General features: G+C 31.0%; 1 protein-coding gene across 2 annotated transcripts in view; it reads left to right on the plus strand.

Annotated features, from left to right (window-relative positions):
• Positions 1–23,757, plus strand: part of LOC116777228 (epidermal growth factor receptor) — a 59,312-nt gene that overhangs the window by 27,663 nt on the left and 7,892 nt on the right. Inside the window, exon 1 of one of the 2 annotated variants that reach the window (XM_032670647.2) lies at positions 20,571–20,744. The exons of the other annotated variant lie outside the window; for it this stretch is intronic. Within the exon in view, the coding sequence (XP_032526538.1) occupies positions 20,618–20,744 (127 nt within the window). The 5' untranslated portion in view covers positions 20,571–20,617. Of the gene's footprint in view, positions 1–20,570; positions 20,745–23,757 lie in introns of those variants that run through there. 2 annotated transcript variants of the gene reach the window in all.

Below are 23,757 nucleotides of genomic sequence, written 5' to 3' on the forward strand. Positions count from 1 at the left end.
AAGTTTTGAGAACATTGCAATTTTCATCGAAAAGCTTCTCGTTTTAGTAAGATGTATAAAGGAGCATTAAATTTAACAATAACATATATATATATATATATATATATATATATATATATATATTATCTATATATTATTTTTAACAGTTAAGCACCCAAAGCCCTGAGAAGGGGTCTCTGGTAATTAAATAAAACTCATACGGGTATTCAATAAGAGATGCGTGACTGCCATGTTTCACCGTCTGTCAATATGACAGATATCCCTAGAGACAAAAATTAGAATCCATAAAAGATTCCGGCAACATAATAATCGGCATATTAAGCCGCTTAAATAAGAGTTTTTGAGAGATCGCCTCAAATGGACAGTGTAACTCAAATGGACATTGTAATTTTAAAAAGGAGGCAAATTTTTAAATAGACATCTTTTGTGAATCCTGTTTATGAGTGATAACATTAACTATTCATTGACTTTACCAACTTACAATAAACGTCAAACTTACAATAAATTTTGAGCTAAAATTAGTAACAATTAATGGTGTGCCATTTAAAACAAACCGTAGTTCTTAAAAGTCAAAATATGCTCTTTTAACATAAACATAAAATAACAGGATAATTCTAATGGAATAATTTTGTTATCTTCATATATTAACAATGAATAAACAATTTCATTAACATTGTGTTTTTATATATAATATTAAAAAAAATAACATCATAAATAGGTATTGAATTAATGCAGTACATTATGTAATCAAACGTTATTAATATTAATTTATGAACATCACTAGTCATGTCGATCTGACAGGTGTCAGAAACACAAATTCTGAGGGGCTGGAAAAATAAAATAAGTAAATATTAATTTAATCACTTTATACAGAGATCATTATTTGGAATTTATCTCAAATTTTTATAACATATGTCTCACCCACGAAAATAGCGGTAAAAGGGATTACTTTTAAATTAGTCCTAATATTTGAGTCTCAATCACCACAATAGCACATCATAATCATAACGATATAAACAATACTTATATATGTGATAAATTATCAAAATTTTGTGTATAAGGACGATATGTCAACGACCGATGCGCTCGCGCAGCTTCACGCATCAGCTGTCAGATATTTCATCACTGCTGATGCGTACTTCAGCCTGAAACTCTATAGGGGATATCAAATTACAATTGCTGACCGGTGCGGTTTACTTTTATGCATATTAAAACGATTTAAGGTACGGATTAAAAAATGTACACATGTACAAGTATAATATGTTCCAAATTTTTTTTTTAAAGTGATTATGATAATATTAAAAAAGCGTGTAAAACCATTTACTTTATGATAGTTTCTACCCGCGACTTCATTGTCTTGGATTTGGAAATTGGAATCAAAGAAAATGTAGTGTTTTTAAACATTGCATGTGGTAACCCAGCGACATCAGTGACATTTATAGTCTGCATGAAATTAATTGATACATAATACAATTGCTATGCTTCGGAAACCTAAAAGGAAATTAGGAATAAATTACAACCTACGTCTTATTCTTACGTATAAATTACATTACTGTCATTATCTCTTTTATTATAATCTCTTTAATACCCTTTGCTTCAAAAAGAAAAAATAATTATACATACAGTGCAGCCAATCCATACAACCTCACAAAATTTATCATTTGTAACAATAGCAGGATCATAGGATGGTTTTACCTTTGATTTTTTCCTCTCAAACGTTGTTTGTAGACTATGTTCTACAGTAATCTCCTCAATAAATTATAGAGGGCAGCAGTTTGTACACGCATCGCGATAATACTAATGAGTAGATATCAATAATATTGTCTAAGTTCGTTTCTTTGACAAAGAAACATATCTTCATGTTATAAAAAGCTTTAAGAAACCATTATTTTCATAGCTACTGCGATTTTTATATTTTTTGTTGGCTTACATATTTAAAAATTTCGTCCATATGTCAAGAAACGATAACGAAGATGCGATTGTCAGCTAGTTTAAAATAAGAGTCAGAAACGGTCAAAAACATGGTGACACATCTCACATTCGTGAACATGCATGTTTAGGTAGAGTTTTAAGCAAAAGCACATGCAATGACACGGACATATAAAGCATGAATTTATTTTAATTAATGCTAAATGATTTGCACACATTGTGCAATTCTATTTTATGAAGTCCTTACTGCACCCGAGATGTTTAAAATCATTTTATTTACTCCGTTTTATAGTTAATAGAACACAAAACATTAAATTATTCCGTATCAAAACATTATTCCGTAAGTTGTAATAAAAAAAAGTTATTTGCTGGAACTAGTTTTTTGGGTATTTCCTCATGGATGATATGTTATCTTTTAATAAACATGTCATGTAGATCTTTATTCTCGCTTATTTTAAAAGATTTTATCTCAGCCATCCTGTGCTTGTGGAAGATAAGCTAAAATTCTAACAATAATCTTTTAATAAATGACATTTTTTTATAATCTGTGAAATTTTATACAAAAACACATAATATATAATTTTCGAAAACAATAAAAATAAAAATGAAATATAAAAAATTGCTTTTATTACTTAAAAACAGATCATTCAACATTATTTTTGATGTAGTATTGTTAAACTTATATGTAAACTAAACTGTTGTATGTAAACTAAACTTATACTGTTGTATTAAACTTGTTACCAAAGTGTTCCAATAATATTAAATTGATGTCATATAAAGTGATGTAAGTATCATTTAAATAAAAGGATAACTTATAATCTTATTCGTTAAAACTACTTTGCCTTATCCGTAACGAGAGCTCTTGTTTTTCTTGTAGTAGCTTAAGTACGCTAATGAAAATTCAAATATGTGTGTAAAATGAAAAAATCATGACTACAGCAGCTGATAGTTGATGCCATTATAAACTGTTTTAGGCCCTATTGTTGCATTCTAATGACCTCCAATACGAAATGGTCATTAAATATAGAGACAATTGTTTCAGCAGTAGCTCCATCTGCACTATTGAACGATATCAGTTTTGGATATTGAGAGCGCCATCTAGTATAATATTGTAGTAAACAGCGATCTAAGCGCTCTAGAGTAGTTTAGAAACTCCTGCTAGATGGCGTTTTATGCCGACTTCTATGTTACTAAAGTCCTCGTTATTTCGACGCTAGGTGGCACTGTTTTCTTAAGTATGAATGAAGTGTTTTAAAATACAACAGTAAAACACAGCTCTTAATATTAGATATCCTTTTATTGTTAACTAAAAATATTTTTTTATTGAAAATTTGAATAACGGTATATTAAAAAACGATTTGAGTATATAATCATAAAACTGATGCCGTTGAAGTCGAATGGTCGAAGAACGTGAGCTTTGTTTTACATGGGTTATTATTTATTTGTAATTCATAAAATATATAATTTTATTTCAACTGCTAGTGAGTGTCAGTAGATAATTTTGTGTTGATGTGAAAGGAACCGCTGGATCACGTCATCAGGCCGTGCCAGCGCCACATAAGGCGCGAGGCGATTTGCTAGTATGTTTACTTGCAATGTTGATTTAATAATATTAATCCAATATCGCCTTATATGGTCTCACAAGTTCTGCAATAAACTATATCTAATTCTTATATAATATGCACATGCGATTTTACTTCCTCAAACGATCTAATATTTTATGTTTATCTTTTATCACAATAATATAAGTCCGCCATGAAAATCGGTACATTAAATTTTCTAATCCGAACATTTACATAGGAAAGATTAATAGAACAAGAAAGGCAAAATAACACGTAGCTTACGTAGTTATACAGAACGCAGCCTCCGAGTGGTGGTGGTAACATAGGAATGCCATAACTCAGAAGTACTGCCTTAACGGTACGTTAGAAAGAGACACACATATGCAATAGAAAGGAACGGAAAATCGACATGGTTGAACGACCGATCAAATAAGTTTTGTACGGGCTATCGTATACCACGTAGGTTTCTCCTAAACGTGTCGAGGGCTCATGCCTCCTATAATCCGATTTTCAAAATGGCGCTCGTGAGTTTCACTAAAGCATTTGGCGGCAAAACTTCGTTTCGTTTTAGAAATAGAATTCTCTAAAATATGTAATTATTATTATTATTTTCAATAACATGATAAAAAGTTTATAATTTGGGACATTAGATTTTATATTAAAATATTTCGATTATATATCGACGATTTAACAGTATCATTGTAGGTCCACTACTTTCATTTCTTTTTTTTCTTGACTAGTTTAAATTATTTTACATATTTGATCATTAATTGTTATAATACCACAAACTTAGTTATCCCTATAACATTATAATTTTAAAATAATTTCAAAAGGGCAACACTTGTACGTATTTTTTTTTCTTACAATTTCCCTTTACGCCAAGGTGAACTATGCAACCAGTTTTTCTAAAATTGTTTAATTAACAATAATCATGGGTTGTCTGGAGATAATTCTTGTAGACTGGGTCTTTATCTCGGTCTAACAAATTAGGTTATCGCCGATTGTTCAGAGAGGCTTACACATAGATTATAAGTAATCTCCGTTTGTTTTTGATTATCCTATCACAATAAAAAGAAAATGGGCACCTTTCTTTCAGAGGAAAACACTACTACATTAAAATCCTGACTTTATTAAACTTTATTACACGAAAATTGTCAGTCTATGTCCCCTAGTTTTAATCACGAAAAAGTAATTATTAAATATTTATTCCAGTAAATATATATAAATAGATATATGCCAATCTTTGTGTGTTAATACCTAATGTTTTTATACAATTTCATGGGTTGGAAATTTTAAAAATATTCGACCTGTATTTAGCAACACTGTACATAAAACAAAAAAAAAAACTAAATAAAAACGTTACTTTTTCTATGTAAGCATACAAACTACAAAATCTACTTTGAAGTATATAAAATGAAATCAAGGTATGAATTACATGGCCTTCAGATAACTTCGAGGACACTACAGTGTTAAATGAGAAGAAGGGATCGAAGCATCGCACTGGGAGTTCTGTATCACTTTCAAAGCTTTTAAACATTTTGCCTGACATCAGCTACAATTGTTTTTGAATATATTGTGATCCTAACTCAAAGATATGTTGTAGTTTAAGAATATTTCAGTGTTACTTCATGAAAAAAATGTTACCGAAGTAAAGAAAGAAAATCCTTTATTGATACTCCCTTTGTTAGTGTAATAGATTTTTCATTACACATCAAAAAAAATCGATACAATATAATCGATATAAAAATTAAAACGAACATTTTGCAAATTAACAATGTTCTATAAATTACATATTATCACATTTTAGACACAGCGATTTAGAAGAACCGTTTTACACGGTCCTATTGAACGAAGTTTTATAATGTGTTATAACATCGTAATTCAATACGAGTCGATAAAATACAGAATAAGAGTAGTAAATAGAATAAATCTGTGTCCTTATATTGTAAGGGTCGGTGGTCGGTAGGCGCCGCTTGAGTACTACGTAACCAGTTCCTATACAACCACACAAGTACTGTGAGCTACATTCCATCTATGTTTTGTCGACATTGAGTAACATTATGCTATATAAAATAATGTGGGAAAAAATTTATTCAGGGAGATAAATATTCGCGATTAATGTTGTAAAACTTTCTTTGGGATGTTGTGAAGGATTTCAAGTTACAATTTTTTGGTAAAAATATTAAGATCATTTTTCATTACGTGCATATATTATAAACAATTTTAATGAAAAGAATTTTCAGTTTGATTATGTCTAAAGTTCTTTATAAAACTGTAGAGATTGCTCTGAAGTCGTTACAAGAATTTAACTAAAGCACGACAAGTAAAGATACAAGATACGACTGTGGTTTAAAGCAAGAGTCCCATTTAAATCTGCATAATGAACGAGGTCTCGGTCCTAATTTATCTCTTCTCCAACATTTTTTTAAAGTTAAATTTAAATTCATATCAAATTAGACACTTGTATGTTAAAAACAAATAGTAAAAATTTTATTATCAACTATTTGTTGAATGAAAAAAATACTCATCAATCTGATATTTATATATAAATATCAATGCTTATCATAATTATTATTTCGAAGTATTTTTAAGCTTACTTATATTCCAATAACATAAAACATCCCAGGGCATGTTATATCGCGATAGTGCGCTCACGACGTCGTTCCACGAGCGCGCTATCGACGCACGCAGTAGACACTATTGCCTCCTTTTATAATTATAATGTAGTACCAGATTATATTAAAATTTATTCCCGCCTTTTATTATAACATTCTGTTTATTCTTAGAAGCAAGGAGCTCATAATTTTTGTTTATAATTCAGTGAAGATTACAAAAATGATAAATGAAAAAATGTTTTGTTACTTGTTCGAAGCTAAATTAGTCCATAATATTGACACTATTTTATTTAAATAAATATTACACAACGCGTGAAAAAAAAATTTTTTTTTTTTCATAATCTAACGAATCCAGTGATATAGAGATCAGTTTTATTAAAATTTTCAAATGTGCTGTGTTTTTAAAATCTATAGATATATTTGGTCGGTATTTTTATCACCATATAAATATCAACTATCGCTTCGACTACGCAAATAGTTTAATGTACTTCGGATTTTTATTATACTGCATAAATAATATAACTTAATTATTTGAATACAACCTTTTTGTTAACTAGAACTAACTATGCATTGTTGTTGAATTTACGAAGCTACTTTTTCTGCAGTTGCGTTGTTTAATATTTTTATTTTTTGACATAAGTATTTAAATTATTAATATAAATAGACAAGATATTTAATTTTATACATATTTCACGTAAAACTATCCTTCAGTCGTAATATTGCAGTTAAAATAATCTTAAAGTTCAGTAGGTTTCTTTGGGTGGGCGGGAAAACAGAGGCCAACCTTGGCCTACAAAAAAAAATGATTCCGATGTAAAAGTCAGCCGAAGTCGCTTTGGGTGTGAGAAATGAGGAAACGATGGTTTCCAAAACTATCGTTTGAAGAATTTCCATACTTCGCCCAACTATGAGAGGATGAGAAGAAATAATGCAATTTTTGTGTCTCCCGACAGTTGAAGGGTTATTTCGAAAAATCTATCCTGATTACCCACACCCGTCCTATTGCAGTTTCGAACACAGTTAAATGCCTTTACTGACAGTAAAAAATATATATTACACATACATACTTATTTACAACATTGTATATTGTAATATTGGCCTTATCATAAGCAAGCAGTTAAATTTGTATTTATACGGAGTTATTTAGTATGTGTTCTGAGATAGTCGCGTCGATTCAGAGATAAAACCTCATACGTTCTAAAGCAACTACAATAAGAAGCGTTGTTATCGTTCTAGCAATTCTTCAATACGAGTAGTTACTTCGATATATTATTCTATTGAGCTAGATATGAGAATACATTTATGTATATTAAGTATCTAAAGTCACGTTGTTAATATTAAAATTAAGTCGGTTTCTACCTTAAAGCAAAAAATATAAAAAACATTTTAGATTACTGTCTGTGTACAAACATTGCTCCCGATGTCGCTCGGGAACAGATAGCTCAGAGTCAATAAGATAAGAATTTAATTTCATATAAGTTATTTACATATGATATGGCTATTTAGGCATACGGCTTACCAAATATTGTTGGGCTGGTTAGACGCATTTATAGTATTTTACATAGCATTGTGATTTTACATACTCTAGTAATATATAAGAAATATAACATAAATTTCTTTTATAAACTCAAAATGTGTGTTATTATGAGAAAAATACTCCTAATTGAAAAACAATGCAAAAGTTTATAGTGCTAACGTATTAAACTAAACTGTGTGTTGTTTTAAGATAAAGCTATTACGGAAAATTCCTACCGTATCAGACATTATATTTATATGAGGAGAGTAAAAAACGTACTCTAGATGTGTAGGTATTTATTTCAATTACTAAAACTTAGGTAAACTATTTTTATTGCACGATTCTTAGCAGCCTTTTTTATTTAGCGAACATGACAGGTTGAATGTTTTAACGTGGCAATTCAAATTCAAAATACGTCTTTAGAAATAGGAACTATGCTTAATTGAAAAGCTTATGTTAGAACTCACTATATTTTCATCAAAATTTATATAAAAATGTGTATTAAATTTCTTAAAAATGTACTAGAATATTAGGTTAAATGTAACTTTTTTTTTTTGAATAATGTTAATATGTTAAATCAAACATTTATTAAGTATAAAACAATTTGCTCTCAACATATAGCCAGCACTTATCTCGTATGTACAAACAAGCCAAATTACACAACACATTCCAACAACCCGTACCATTGCGATTGACTGACCGACTTGTCCTGTCGCTTGGGTTCATGAATCTAGAGGTGATTTATACTTAGACATTCGATCACAATCCAGCATCTGTTTGATCGGATTACAATTCAAATTAAATTTTAAAACAGAATTATTATAACCTTCTAGTAGTTATATTATATAGACCTGTTCCTATAGATTAATATAATCATATTTTATACTTAACACATGTGAGATAAAAATATTATTTTAAACATGTAAAACATTCAGCGGTATGTTGTTAATGTTATAACCGACCGTTAAAATTCTTCTAAATGGCCTTATAAACTTTAACATCGTATAAACCTGGTTTAACGGCCAGTTTTCCAGCATTCCCGCTCGGACAACGAATGGACTAAGACTACTCAGTACATGTAAATATTGCTTCACTTCGAAGAACTCTTGACTAGCTGCCTCGAAGTGAAAAAACGAGCGATTTTCTTTTAAGCTATATGCATTTATAAAAATTGTTATAAACTATTAATTGGATATTTTTTCAATTTATTAGATTATTTTTCATAATAATTTCATTGGAAAAGTAATGTGAGATTGGGAGGATTTGAGAATTTATGTATGTTTATATGGTTTCAAAGATAAATTATTTTATTATATAATTTTTATATAAGAGTAATACAAAGACTTTTATTTTTAAGGTTGTGAATTTGTCGAAAAAATAACCTTAGTATCATATATGGCATATATTTAAAAATAAACAACATTTCTAAGTACCACTTGGACAGCGTGTTGATGTGTATAATATATGAGAAATCTCAAGAAGATATCTTTTTAAAGCTCACTATAGCAAGAACCCATCATAATATTTTAAAATTGTTTCTATGAAATGTACAAATGTTTCATAATTTCATACTCAAAACACTATAAAGACTCGCATTTAAATTTATTTTTATTCCATACGTCGTAATGAAAAATGTAGTAATTAAAGAAATATTCATAAAGAACTGCATATAAACATTGAAGATATGCCGGTTTTTATTTTACCTTAAGGCAGAGGCGTTTTAAATCTGGCAATTTGTAGCACGCAAGGCTTTTGAGTTCACTATCGAACATCAAATTGATATGTCGTAAATGTAACTTTTTTGTTTATAATACATTCCAAACTTCTGATGTATTACCATATCCAGTCTGGCATTTGGAAATTTATTAATAAATACACTTACATATAGTCTTCGAGTAATGCGGTTTAATAATATTTATCTGTGTGCATAGACGGTGTCAACGACTCAATATCTACAGTTAATTCCATCACATCTATTATAAATTACATTTGGGTCACCGCATACAGATTTTTAGTTTAATTTTATATAAGAAAGCATCCCGATCCCCGCCAACAAAAGACACAATTAATTTCTTTTGTACCATAACAAGTCTTTTAACAAGTTTCTTATTTGATATGTAGTTAAACAAAAAAGCGAACAAAAAACTATTATTATATAGTTAATTTACAGTGTGAATTGTGTTTTACGTTGCAGTACGAAAAGCATGACAAATAAGACGGTAAATAGTTGCGGCCATACCGTACATTTGTACAAGCGTTTACGACGACGAACGATAACAGAGAATAGAGATAACTGGTTTTTTAACTTTTATTTCAGTTCACATTCATCGTTGTTGTAATTAAAACTTTCCAGCGCTTTATATTTATTTTTTCATCTATTTGATTTATTTATTTTGCTTACTCTTAAAACTAGAATGTTCCTTATTTTCATTTAAAATTATTTGCTACATTGGAGCGCGTGTCTCGCCTCGGGCGTTACGTGCAATCTGCATTTCGACTTCTCCTTTTGCTCTATCTTAGATTATAGTCATAGAAATGCCTGTTATTCAGATAATTTCTGATAATCCTACACTTTGTTGTTAGAGCAACTATATGAGTGATATTATGAAGCAAAAATGTTCAAGTAGAAAGAAGAATATATATCTTTGTAAAATGTATGACGAAAATGTAAATTTTTTGATATTTCGTTTGACATATTTCCACATATTTATGATACTTGTTAGTACTTGATACTAGGTACAGTAGACTGTAAGTTGTAAATTTATTATATTTTTTCCTTCTTACAATACAGAAGGTAGTGATTTATCCGTAGAGGTCCTAGACAGAGCCCTCGCTTCTGAGAAACCGAGGCTGCGTCAGAGCGAGATAAATATACAAATCGAGAAGTTTGAAAGAGACGGGCTATTAAGTAGATAGCCTTCAAATGTACACGTTATTTAAACACTTCCAACATTATTTTTATAATAACCGTCATATGATTAAAATGCATACTATATTAAACAAAGATAAATCTAAACGATTCAATAAGGATATCATTCCAAATCATCCTAACACTTGAAAAATTTGTTATTAGTTTTCATAACACCATTCTTCAAATATTTTTCTTAGAATCAAAATAACATTACTCTCTACTAATGAGTTGTAAAGGTGTATAGAACAGACAACTTATTAAGATAACTATGACATGCAGACATCCTCGCGATAAGACACAAGCCAGGGTAAGTCGCGTCAACTAATTATTTCATAATTTAGGCACTATTATCACGTTCCTGGTGGCAATGACGTCACCACTGCCCACACTGCAGCCGCTTGCATCGGAACACAATATCTGTAAAATAGATCTTAAATATTTGTGATGAAGCACATTATCGATTAGCATAGTTAACACATTAAGCTTATACCGAGGCACGCGTCGATTGCGACAGCGTGTAACGTTGTTATATGTATTTCCGTTTTTAAAACTTGAAAATTGTTGTTCGAAACTACCATTTATATTCTAATAATTAAGATTCGAAATCACTGAACCCTTCATTAATGATAAGTTCCTCTCATGAGCGAGGAACAGCCTACGATATATTAGGCAATTATATGTTACGTCGCTAACTTGTAAGACTCTTGAAGCCATTAGTGTCGTATGTTGCCAATGAACATTACTTTTGAACGTGTTATATGACATTGCAAAGGCCGATTGTAGGTGGTTTTGTTTAATATGAAAGGCTTTTGGGGGCGCGGGGGCGACGTCTTCGCTACAATCAGGTCAAACGATAATTTGACTGGTAGTAGGTGTATTGACAAATTATTTTTTAAAACCAAATCCACACTGTCTCACAGAAACAATTCATGCTTTATAACTGATAACTTGATTAACATGTGATATGTGTCTTTGACAGCTAAAAGTGGTTACATGAAGCATTTTAAGAACTTGTCTTTTATTAAGAATAAAAGTGCCTACGTACGTATTCGTGCACAAAACGTTTATGTTTGATCTTAAACTGACACATATATCTATTTATTTTAGAAAGTTTGTATAATATCGCAAAGGCACAGACGAACCCACGTCTCTGGGAAGTGTAAGCTGGCCGTACTCTAAAAAATACGTCCACCTTAATTATAACAAAAAAATTAATGATATTACTCATTATATGACAAAGTAAAAACTTATGCATTTTTTAAGTAATTGTCAGAAATTCTAGATATATTTTTAACTCTGTTTCTTTTTTATTTTTCATTCTGGAACGCTTCAACCTACATTTGAATTTAATCTCTAAAGGCCGCCATACATATTACGTATTGCTCATGTTTGTATTAGATTTATTTGTAATTCCCGTATCATTATATATTTTTATCTATGGTAAAATATTCAGATTTGCAATATACAATGACTCTCCTGTTTAGCAGCGTCCTTGTAAAATACACGTAGGATGTAGTTTCGACAAACACTGATGGTACCGAAGGTCGGCAAACACACTATCTGAAAGATAATGATGTAAAAATATGCTTTTAAAATATGGATTCCAAGTTTAAAATGTTCTGACCTATTGACAATTATTTATTGATAGTTATGGTGAATTACCATTATTCGATGATATATGTAGCTTTTTAAATTTGATGTGTCGTTGCCTAGAAAGATTCAGAAGGGACATCGAAAAATAGAGTGGTAGAAATGAGAGCTTACAGTTTTCTAGCACTCTCGCAAGTCGAACAAAATATAAATGTTCTATAAGAGTTTGCTACCGATCCAAAAGGATCAACCTTCATAAAAACTATATACTACCTCTGGACTTCACCCTCAAATCTTTTTTTTGTAAATTTTATTTTCCTTTCACACTATTAAATTAAGCCATATAAGGTAAATTCACAGATATGACAACACTGCAATTTTAATGACACGTAAGTTTTATGCGTAAAATAAATTTTATTTTAAATTAACAATATACAAAAGCAGGTCAACTGATCACACATTGCAGTTTGCATTGCAGACAAAAACCAGCTAACAAATGACCTCACGAAATTTTAAATTTTTACTTACGTAATGCACCGATAGCTTATTGCGACACTGTGTCAATGGCTGGTCTGCCACTTTGCAATATATTTCACCTACGTCCGTATAAAAATAGTAGTGTAATGCTAATTTGTTAAAATTGCATTTTTTTCACAATTTGTTAAGTGTCCTACATGTATCTGTTGTAATGCTGATAAAAAATTCCAATTAGTATGGTAAAATTAGCCTCATATTTAAAAAGTATTAAGATGCAATAAAATCGTTTTAAAAAAATTCCAAATTTCAAATTTTATGATGAGGTCTCTAACTGTAAAAATATATATAAGTACCATGAAGCACATGGCTTGCAGTAAATGTAAAAAACTTAAAATGTATGTAATTCATAATTTTTTTGTGGCCGTAGCATGAATTTTATAAAATCCATCAAAAACCGTATCCTCCAGAGACATAAAAAAATATAAGTAAGTTATATCAAGTATGCAGAAATTGCAAGTGTATAAGTAATAATGTTTATAAACGACGCAATCGTCACCAGGGTTAGCGAATTTAAGTTCACAAGCGCCGAAAGTGTAAAACATGGTGTAAAACCCGCCTATCCGGGACGAATTACGGGGAATTTTAACGACCAGTCCGACGAGTTCGGTATCTCTACGCACGCCAGGCTACCGCGGCCGGCTTGCTTCATATTCATGTAAATTACACGTTTTGTTCTCCATTTGTACCATTCTATCTGCATTACCAAAAATTTAAACTTATAAAAGTACGCATTTATGAATGATTTGTTAGTCCTATCCCTAAGGTAAAGGATCACTTATACCTCCTCAAAAAAATATATTAAAAAGGACAAATAGTCACGTTGTTACGCATCACTATATTTTATTTTAATATTTAAATTGGCACTTATGTCAAAACTCAAATGTATTTGTTAAAAATTATACATGTAGACTTTAAACTTGAATTACTTAACTTCATTCGAAATAATCGATAATTAATATTAAACTATATATTTTAAACGTCACTCGCAAGCGTATCTTTGTTATAAAGCGAAACACACTAATTTCTTGTTCTCGACCCGTAAAGTGTGGGGATTACAAATAAGACGCTCGTGTCCAAGCTTTTAGATAAACGTTAAGGGGGTCCGAGATATTGTTCCTGTGACCACACGTGCCGCCAGTACTCGGACTAAATCACTCCATTTACTTTCATGGATGGATTTGACAAAATGTTAATTTTTACCTTTAAAAAAAATCTCCGAAACTAGTTTAAAATGGATGCCTGATGACTTGCTAATGATGTATAAATTGTATATATTTTTTATTTCACTATATTAAGAATGTGTTGTTTTAATATTTATTTTCGTGTTCTCTATCTGAGCTACATATTATATTCTAGTGAAAATACTGCGCTCTCAGTTGATTTACAGCATTCATTCGTTCTCCGATTTCACGCTCGATCCATACTCGTTTCAAGCATTTGCGGCCCGTCTTCTATAGACTTTAGTGAATAAAATATACTGGCAATTTGTAACTAGTTCTATCTGTATGGCGTTATTTGGATCGTTGTCAGGTACTGTATGTGTTAATTGCGAAGGCACGCGCTGGGCTCCGGTGGCCTCGCTGGGAGTTCCAATGTGCGTCTCTAATTAGTATTCAGTCGAAAGACGCTCTGGACCTAATATAGGACGTGACGTTTACGTTTTAATACAAACATTAGACGTTACACTTTTATAAACCACAGGATAAACGAAAATAATTATTTATGAGCCAGTCTGTTAGATCTTAGACTTAATAGAATTTAAAACAATTATTTTATAATAGCCCAAATGCGGTTGGTGACAAGATTTTATTATACCTAAATATTTTATGGTTTTAGTATTAAAAAAAAGCAAGCAGATCCAGGCGTAGCTCTAGATTTGTCAGACAAGGCTTACAGGATTGTTTACAACCTGTTTACAAAGCGGTCTCGACTTTTTTTACATTAAAAGCGTTATCTCTTTTTAGAAGTGCCCTCTGACAATTTTAAAAGCCACAACGAATAAGAGGTCGTGATTTTCTTTTTTCTCCTACCTGAGACACGCCGGCCGACGGCTCTTAATCGCCTATGTTAAATTATTTATAATTACTACATTTAAAGACATAGAAACGTTCGATATGATTTTTTTTTTAATTATACCCATAGAGATCATGTTAAATGATCTTATACAGAACGGGGCATCGATGAAAATATTAAAAACGGAAAGAGTACGCAAAACAAAACAAATAGTTAACAGCTTAAAAACTTGATATATTAAAACAGTTATCTATAAGTTTATCATAAGGGACGTTCGTTCAGCATTGTATAAGAAATACTACAATAAAATACCATAATCATGTTCCATAATTATGTCTCTACTTATTAATTCAATTATTACAAAGTCGGTATATTATGTGTTCGTTCAAGTCTTTTTTAATATTTTTACTTCACCATATTCATCACTTCATAATACACATTCACTTTGTTGTTTATCACAAACAACATACACAAATTATCGAAGACTTTTTTATTTTTTTAAGATACGTAAAAAGTATACAATAGTGGAACTTCGTCATTCTAAATTGCTATTCGTTAAGTCGACAGTGCCCTTTACGTTTGCCCTGTATTGTTTCGTGATATATACAAGCGTCAATGTTGTACAAAACATTGAATATATTCATAAGTTTATTTGCATTATTATGCACTGCGCTACTTTAAATAACCAAAATTACACTACGCGTTCTAAAACACAACGAAATGGGAATACTGTTACGATAATTGCTTTATAATGTACATATTTTTATGACTCAATAAACAAGAAAAACGAATACTTATTGCAGAATGAAAACACGTTATATAATAGATATGATAATCATCGATTGACATTAAAGTTCTACCTAAAAATTCCTCTATAGAAAATTGGATTTCACGTCGAATTATTGACTTTTTATGAACATTAATCTAAATTATTAGAAAAAACTAATTTCTAAACATTGGTCCCATAGATTTCCAATCAAGAAACATTTTAAGTAACGATATAAACCAACTAAATTATTTTAACAAAAAAAAAAATATAAATTTCTAACTAATAATGTTACATATATTCTAGTAATTTTTATTTAAAGTCACTTTCTTATTTTTATTTCATTTGTGAAACATTTTAATACCTACACTTAAAAAAGCTGTAAATCATTTACCTAAAACTATTTTCGGTTTGACACGACTTGATCGGAATATAAATTGACAACAAGCTTCTTATCAACATACCTGAATATCAAAATTGGCAATTTGTTTTAATTGTATGCCGACAATATTAGCATTTAGCTATAGGTATAACATATACAGATACGTAATCGAATTTACGGCATACATTGTACATAGTACAGATGCCTGCTATAATTAGTTTTGGGACCCATCGATAAAAAATTATTAAGACTCACTTCTCGCCTCATCATCGCTTATGTTGAGCATTTTTTTCCATGTACATTCGATTGAAATATTAATAACTCGAATAACTATATTGCTTTGTAATAAGTAACACATCAAAAATTTTATACTATTATACGAGTAAAATATAATAAAAGCAATTAATTTTATATTTGCAACAAATTGTACGTGTCCGATATTATCTATTAATGATAATCGAAATGATCTTGACCTTAACACAATATTAGAGCACTATTGATACGTAGAATTCTAAATAAGTTTAAAAATAGGCACAAAATATAATAAAATATATCAATATTTCTTTCGTGGTGACATTATTATAAGTATTTTATAGTCAAAAAGTATATATATATATCTGTGACAATAATTCAGGAATGGTTTTTTTGTATTATTTTATAGCCATTAATCCATTTTCAATATTTAACAAAATTTAAAACGTGTTTTTTGAGTAGACGAATGCCCGCATGCAAGTGGCGTCAGATGACAGGTTCCTTAAAAGAGTTTATAATGAGATATTAACTTACATGGACTTTTTTCATATGCTCCAGCAGATTTCAGATTATAAACTAAGTGTTAAAAATTTTTGAGAAAATACCCTTCCTGGGTGGTTTAGTCGTAAAACTTATTTGGACAAAATTGGTACCATACGCGAATCCGACAGTATTTAAAGGAGCTTTCTACGTAATAATAAATTCAATGAATATTATCATCGCTGACAAGTGTGTATGTATAATAGAAAACCACATGTCAAGTAAATTTAAAAAAAAAATTAAAACACAGTCAATAATTAACATTTCCTGCTACCGGAGTTCCCGCTACATAATTAGTAATCTGGGGTCGTAACAAACTGCTTAACAAGCCATAAAACATGCGGATTATTGAAATAACGATAAAAAGGAAAACAAAATGGCCGATATTACCTGCGCGAGCCACTCTTTAAGTTTTTAGAACCGGGACGCGGTTGAGATAAACTGTTGTCGCGGACACGAATAAGAAAAAAACCATCATTCGTGTAGTTTATTTTTATTACAGACATCCACTTTAAAGTCGTATACATTGTGACAATAGGCTTTATTTAATTTTATAAGCAAGAAGTTTTGTTACCTGTTACAGTTATTAAGACAAATGACAACAATGAGGGCTGACGTGAAAACTAAATGAATATGTAACTAACAAGACCTGTTGACTGCTTGCACAATAAAAAAAAGAATATACGCAAAATTAATATAAAGCCTTAAGTTTCCAAAAACAAAGTTTTAAATACACACGGGACAATAATGTTACGCCAAAAAATGGTTGATTCAGAATAAGGCTCGCTCCCACAATGCGATTCGCGTTTAGATTTCGTTTGGAATCTTCGGCCGCAAAAAACATCTTTTGTATGGACCGTGTGAATACAAGCCAGCCCTTTGTTCACCCACTATGTCAAAAGTGCATCTGGCAGGCTCATCGTATACGCAATACACTATCACATGATAATTGTGTATAGCACTTAAATCTGTTTAAAACAGTCAATTCGTATATAAATGAAATCGTCGAGAAATTAAATTATTATAATTTTACTTTCTTTCGTAGAATATGTAATAAGCGCCTCGAGCATTCGTTTTTAAATAATTTATAAGTTAAGTTGTGTTATCTTTTCTTCGATTGTCGTTGATTTTTTAACCCATTGGGGTTTGAGTGGTTCGTTCCTCGAATATTTAGCATTAGCATGTGAATTGCTGGTCTCATGCGACCTGCAAGTGGATGCATATCTCGGTTGGCACTTTGCATAACACTGAATATGTTCATATCTCATGTTATTTGTCCCCTTTGAAAAGACAAACTGATAATTATCGTACCTTTCATATTTAAACACAACTTTAAAAAAAAACATTAGATATGTAATAAACATAACATTTTTAAAAATTCTCTTATGTATAACAAATTAATATTATTCTTACATTAAACAAAAGCTAAATATTTGGTATTATAGGTATCGAAATCGAAGTGGTCTCGGACCCGAGCAGCAGGGGCGGCAGATGCTTCACCTTTCATATTTCAGATAAAAATTAACCATATTTATAAATTTCATATGACACATCAATTTCAATCCTATCACTATAATTTCAGAGTTTAAAATGCAGTGTAATCATGGCCAAGTGCCTAAAATGAACCTTCTCAGTGGGACTTCAGACTCATTTTTTATTAAACATTTATGATATGCCGTAATTATAAACATTCTTAGTTTTGTTTTAATAGTCCAAACATATATTTAACATCTTAAAGTGATGTTTTTATCCCTTATCACAATTTTTATTTTTCTTGTCATTATTTTCATTTATATTATATAAAAGTATGACTTGATAAGATTTATAAAGATTATTTCAAATACCTTCCGGTCAGATGTAAGAATATTTTCCAAGAGTAACATTAAAAACAATAGGATTTTCGAAGACACTCGACAACTTTAATCCGCAAGTCATTTGAGATAGTAAAAGTTTAAGAGTAGTTATTAAGCTTCTTTACTGCCCACTCAGGCCTGCAATGTTAGTACTGCATTTACTGTTTATATTTTTCTAACAATCATCTTTAATTGTAAAAATAACAGTTTCAATGTCTTTATTATATATAAAACTAGCTATTACTGTATATAAAATATACTGTATATTATAAGTATATAACTTTTAACGTAGTTTTTCCGCTTCAGTAAATTAAACGAATGAATATAATACTTTTAAAAATTGCATTTTGATGTTCGTGTAATCACGACTGTTGCTGTTACTTCACTGTAATGAAATATAAATGTCGGTTTTATAGTATCCGACACGAGTGTCTACCAGTCTGTGACACAGCTAGCCATTGCTGTATCCATGCAATGACACAAATAAAAACGCCATAGACAACAATGCACTCGAGTGGTTCGCGTCTTTTGTTATTTGTAGTGGAGTTGTTCGGCCATGCAAACAGAAAACACCACGCGTTCTTAACAAATATAAGCTATTTGGGAATCCAAGAAATCTGTGTTTATATATTAATATAATAAAAGCAATATTTATATAGGCAGAAATACAATTAATTTAATGGATGTATTAATTTTTTGCTTAAGAGTGCGCGGGCGCAGAGTCTCGCCTGCGCGGTTCACTGTGGGCGGACACACACTACACACGACTTTAAAACTTACTATTCTGATAACAAATAACAATTTTAAAAAGGTTATACTACAAGGCATCCATCGTAAACAACCATTATAGATAAAAGATTATTAACTATTTATGAATGCCCGTCTTATACTTAATTTAATATGTTTGCATCTGAAAATTATTTTAATATTCTTTTTTATAGTGTCCTTGAGAGACGTGAGACTGAAAAGATTCGATGTAGACTAAACATTCCTCACGCTATATAACAAGAGTTACATTTTGTATTAAAGTCATTATATTATATGTTTGGACATGAGGTTTTAAAGCAACTAATATTAATTGCACGGAAATATCTAGCCGCCGCTTTATTGAGTAATATTACAGCAGCGGGCTAAGTTGCACTTTCGTAAAGAGTTCAACGCGCGCTCGATGTATCTAGGCACAAACAAAATATTTATAGATCTGACATAATCTCAATAATAGAAAGCAACCAAGAACCGAGGTTTATAAATAATTAAAACGTTCTCAATATTATTATTTTTTTAAATCAAAGACAGGACAAGATATTTACAAAGGAAATATTCTTAAAAATTTCCTGTTCTATATTTTTTTATGACTTGTTCATCGGTTACAATTTAATTTGAATGTGAGTTCGGTAATACCATTAAAATATATATAATGTAGAGTGTCGGTATATTAATTGCTTCAGCTATTAGATCAGATCGCCTCAGCCTCACAAAAAGCGCCAACCAGCTACAATCGTCTATTATTATTCGTATCAGTGCCAGCTCGAGCTACAATGCGTACTTATTAAACTTTTGTTATGTGTTTTTTTTTCTGTCAGCACAGCGTAGCGACTCTGGCGCGTACCTGCGTCCTTCTCCGCGTTTACCTGTGCTTGTAAGAGGGCAGAACGACATACCATAGATCTATAAAAACATAGAGCTCTCACAGCTGTAAATACCATTATTTTCAAATATATCTTTTCGTAATCTTTAGACATTAAGTATTTTACTTATTCTTTTATTTAAAATAACGTTAGTGATATATATTACGATTTAACATATATTTTGTAAGCTATGCTCTTATACGAAATACATGTTTTTATTAATCTTGTTTAATATCCTAACTGTTTAATATCTTAAATTTTGCAAAAAAGAAAACGATTTAAGTTAAAACTCGAAAAAAACAGTTCTAGCAATAAATCATTTAATTTGTAAATTATAATTTTGAAATAAACACATTAAAAATAAAACACACCAAATCAAAATAAACCAAAGGGCTATTCTAATAATTCGTAAGTCTGTGGTTGCGCGGGCGCACCGTAAGATTTGAAAACCGGGCGGGCCAGTACACGATGGAGGTTGTGCGCGGACGGTCGTGGCGAGTGTTAGCGTGAGTGATGTCGCAGCATGTTGGCTGGCCGCAGCTATCTGTGGTGGCTGTGCGTGTGCGCGTGCGCGACGGTGCTGGACGCGAGGCGCCTGCACAACGACGCGAACGCCAGGCACAAACATTCGGAATTTGTCAAGGGAAAAAGTAAGTTCCGATACTGTAGAGAGGATCACAGTATAACAATTACTTGGTTTCCCTTCAAACGGAAAAACGCGGAAGCAACCCACGTCATATAATACTCGGACAAGTCGCTTTAATTAGCATACAAAAACAGTTACTAGGTGGCCTGAAAGTAAACAAAGCTTATCTGACTGCAACAGACGCCGTTGTGTAGAGTCGTGAAAGCTACGCAGTGACCCCGCCGAGGCTCAACAATTACCGCATAATCATCTCTCTTGAATCCTGCATTGTTTCTAAACACAATCGCTACAGTTTCTGGAGCGGGTATTGAAAAGGTTTTGAGAGCAAGGTGCGTGGGCCTGTGTTATTGGCGAATGGACACGCGTCCTATGCATACATATATGGACACGTAACATTGAAACATAGGTAACAGACGTAAATGTTCAGAAAAAAAAACACGTTAATTCATGTGATCATACCAAATACCCAGATACATATATTTCTAATATTGAAAACGTATTTGATTAGTAATTATAGTTCTCGAAGTAAAGTTTTACTATGAATTTAATTGAAAACTACTACAAACTGTAATTATTCTCCATGCTTAGATTGCTTCTAATAATATTTATTACATTGGGTTAATCTTAGTTTTTCCTGACATGTTTAGTTTGTATAATTGCAACTGAAAACAAATGTATATTGGCGCTACTGAAATTATTGTTTCTCGCACATAGACCACGTAACTTTTCTTAAACGTAATCTAAATATTCGAGCGGTAGAAATAAAAAACCGCCTACATATATAAGTTAAGGCTTGTTTCGTTTATTAAAACATCAATATATTATCGTTCAAAGCCCCATTGTTTCGTTTTATCGTTATAGTTGTTTCTGAAGGGGAACTTTTGTCCTGCGTAGGGCGACTTAGATAATTTTGTTGTAAACTTTAATCTTACTATTCTACATTTACAAGTAGTCGTATTACCGTTATAACATATATTAACGCAATTTTCCTATATCGGAAATTAAAACAATATTATTTATAGCATATTTTTATTAATTATAAGCGACACAGGTATAGGCATTCGATAGTTGTTCATAATAATAAGGAGTGTTCCCAACCATTACAAGAACAGTCGTCACACTTGTTATAAAATCGATAATTTATTATACAAGCAGCCTTATCACTATTGTTTGCAACTATTGAAAGCATAGCTCATATTTCGGTTTTGAGTGATCTTAAACCTTAATCCATGTATTATTTATCGCCTCATTGTTTATTTGTTAAAGCACTTAATATTTTAGGTTTGTTTCACTTAAATAAACGTTATCCTTATGACAATAGGATATTTAAATAGATTTTCTTTACAAGGAATTTGTAAAGGAATATAAATTAGACAAAAGTCTATTATGAATAAACACTTACTACCAATTATATAAAAAACAAAAAACTATATATTTTTAACCCATGTTATCCATGAAATCTCGACATAAATTATGAACGTAAAACCGGTACCTACCAAATCATATTATACTGCGCTTTAATAATCTATGCAACAAGACAGACTTTAAAAAAATATATAATTAAATGCAAAATCTAAAATATTTCTGCATATTGTTCAAAAAATCTTTATAAACATATACAGTAACATTACTTTCAAATTTTATGTTATTAAGGCTTTAATTAATAACTTATTTTTTTTGGTTTTTGTCAAGAAAATATAATTCTTTCTCATAGGAGACGACTGTACTATAAAATTCTGGAAACGGAACGATTACAAATCTCCCGCGACATTAACGCGCTTTGAAACTCAACAGTAACTGATTACATTCGTACTTGTTAATTTCATACATATTTTATAAAAGCTCAAAGCTTATTAACTTTTTTCTTTGTTTTTAGGATTACATCGCAAGTAAGACTAAATTATATTCATCTTATATAAATCATGGTTTACAATAGCGTAGTTGTTTTATCGATTCAAAAAAAAGCTTTACCAATGAAAAAAACAAACAACATTTAATGCTTTCAATTATATGAGTATAGGAGAATTCCATTCGGAGTTTGGACATAAGAGTTGATAATTATCATAATAACAACATTAAAAAGCTATATTGTTTTTATATGTAATGGTTTGCCGTGTTGCGGTTAACAATATATTTGAAATACACATTAAAATACCATTAAATATTTACAAAATTATTAATCAAAATTAAGTGCTGATTACGTTACAAAATAGAGTATAATTTATATTTAATTTATAAAATCATTAGACAAATACATTCCTCACAATATAAAGAAATGTTTTTTTAATGTTTGTATATAAATAAGTCATTAGTTGTTTTTATATCTAGTAAGACTGTTTTTTCAAATTAAAATAATTTATCACATCACCACTATGATGGAAAGTTACAAAGTGTAGCCACATCAAAAACCGCAAAGTCGATTTTGAGTTCCAACGATTCATTCGGTCCATCCGTCGGGCGATAATGCAAACCCGCCCGACGAGCTAGCGAGCACAATAAGGAATTGTAGTGAAAGGCTGAGCCAGCCGAATGAAATGTTAGTGGATCAAAACTGGTTCCAATGCTTCAGAATGTAAGTGACTGGATAAAAACATTGGCATGGAACTTGAGACAAACCAGTCGACCAGCTTTATGCGAGCGTCAGCAAAGAGAAGGGAGCTAACGCTAAGTTGCTGTTGTGATGCTTACGAGGAAATTGCAAAAATATTTCCAGTTCTGTAATTACGGGAAGTGGGCTTAATTGTCCGTTTTTTTTTACGTTTAATATAATTGTTAAACTGTAACGGTTTAGCCATCCAAACGCAGCTACAGAGCGAATCGAGCCTCCCCCGGCCATATGAATGCTATCACACATGTCATCGCCGCAACTGGGTCGACCGGACATCGGATTTCTACTGCCCACACAATACGAATCAAACGTTCGTAAATATCAAACTCGTTCCGCACAGATCTGTGACATTTGAATTTGACTGAGCTAACGTGGGCGGAAACAAGACAGAACTGTTATGACGTAAACG

This window comes from Danaus plexippus, chromosome Z (assembly GCF_018135715.1).
Source record: "Danaus plexippus chromosome Z, MEX_DaPlex, whole genome shotgun sequence".
In the NCBI taxonomy this organism is placed as follows: domain Eukaryota; kingdom Metazoa; phylum Arthropoda; class Insecta; order Lepidoptera; family Nymphalidae; genus Danaus; species Danaus plexippus.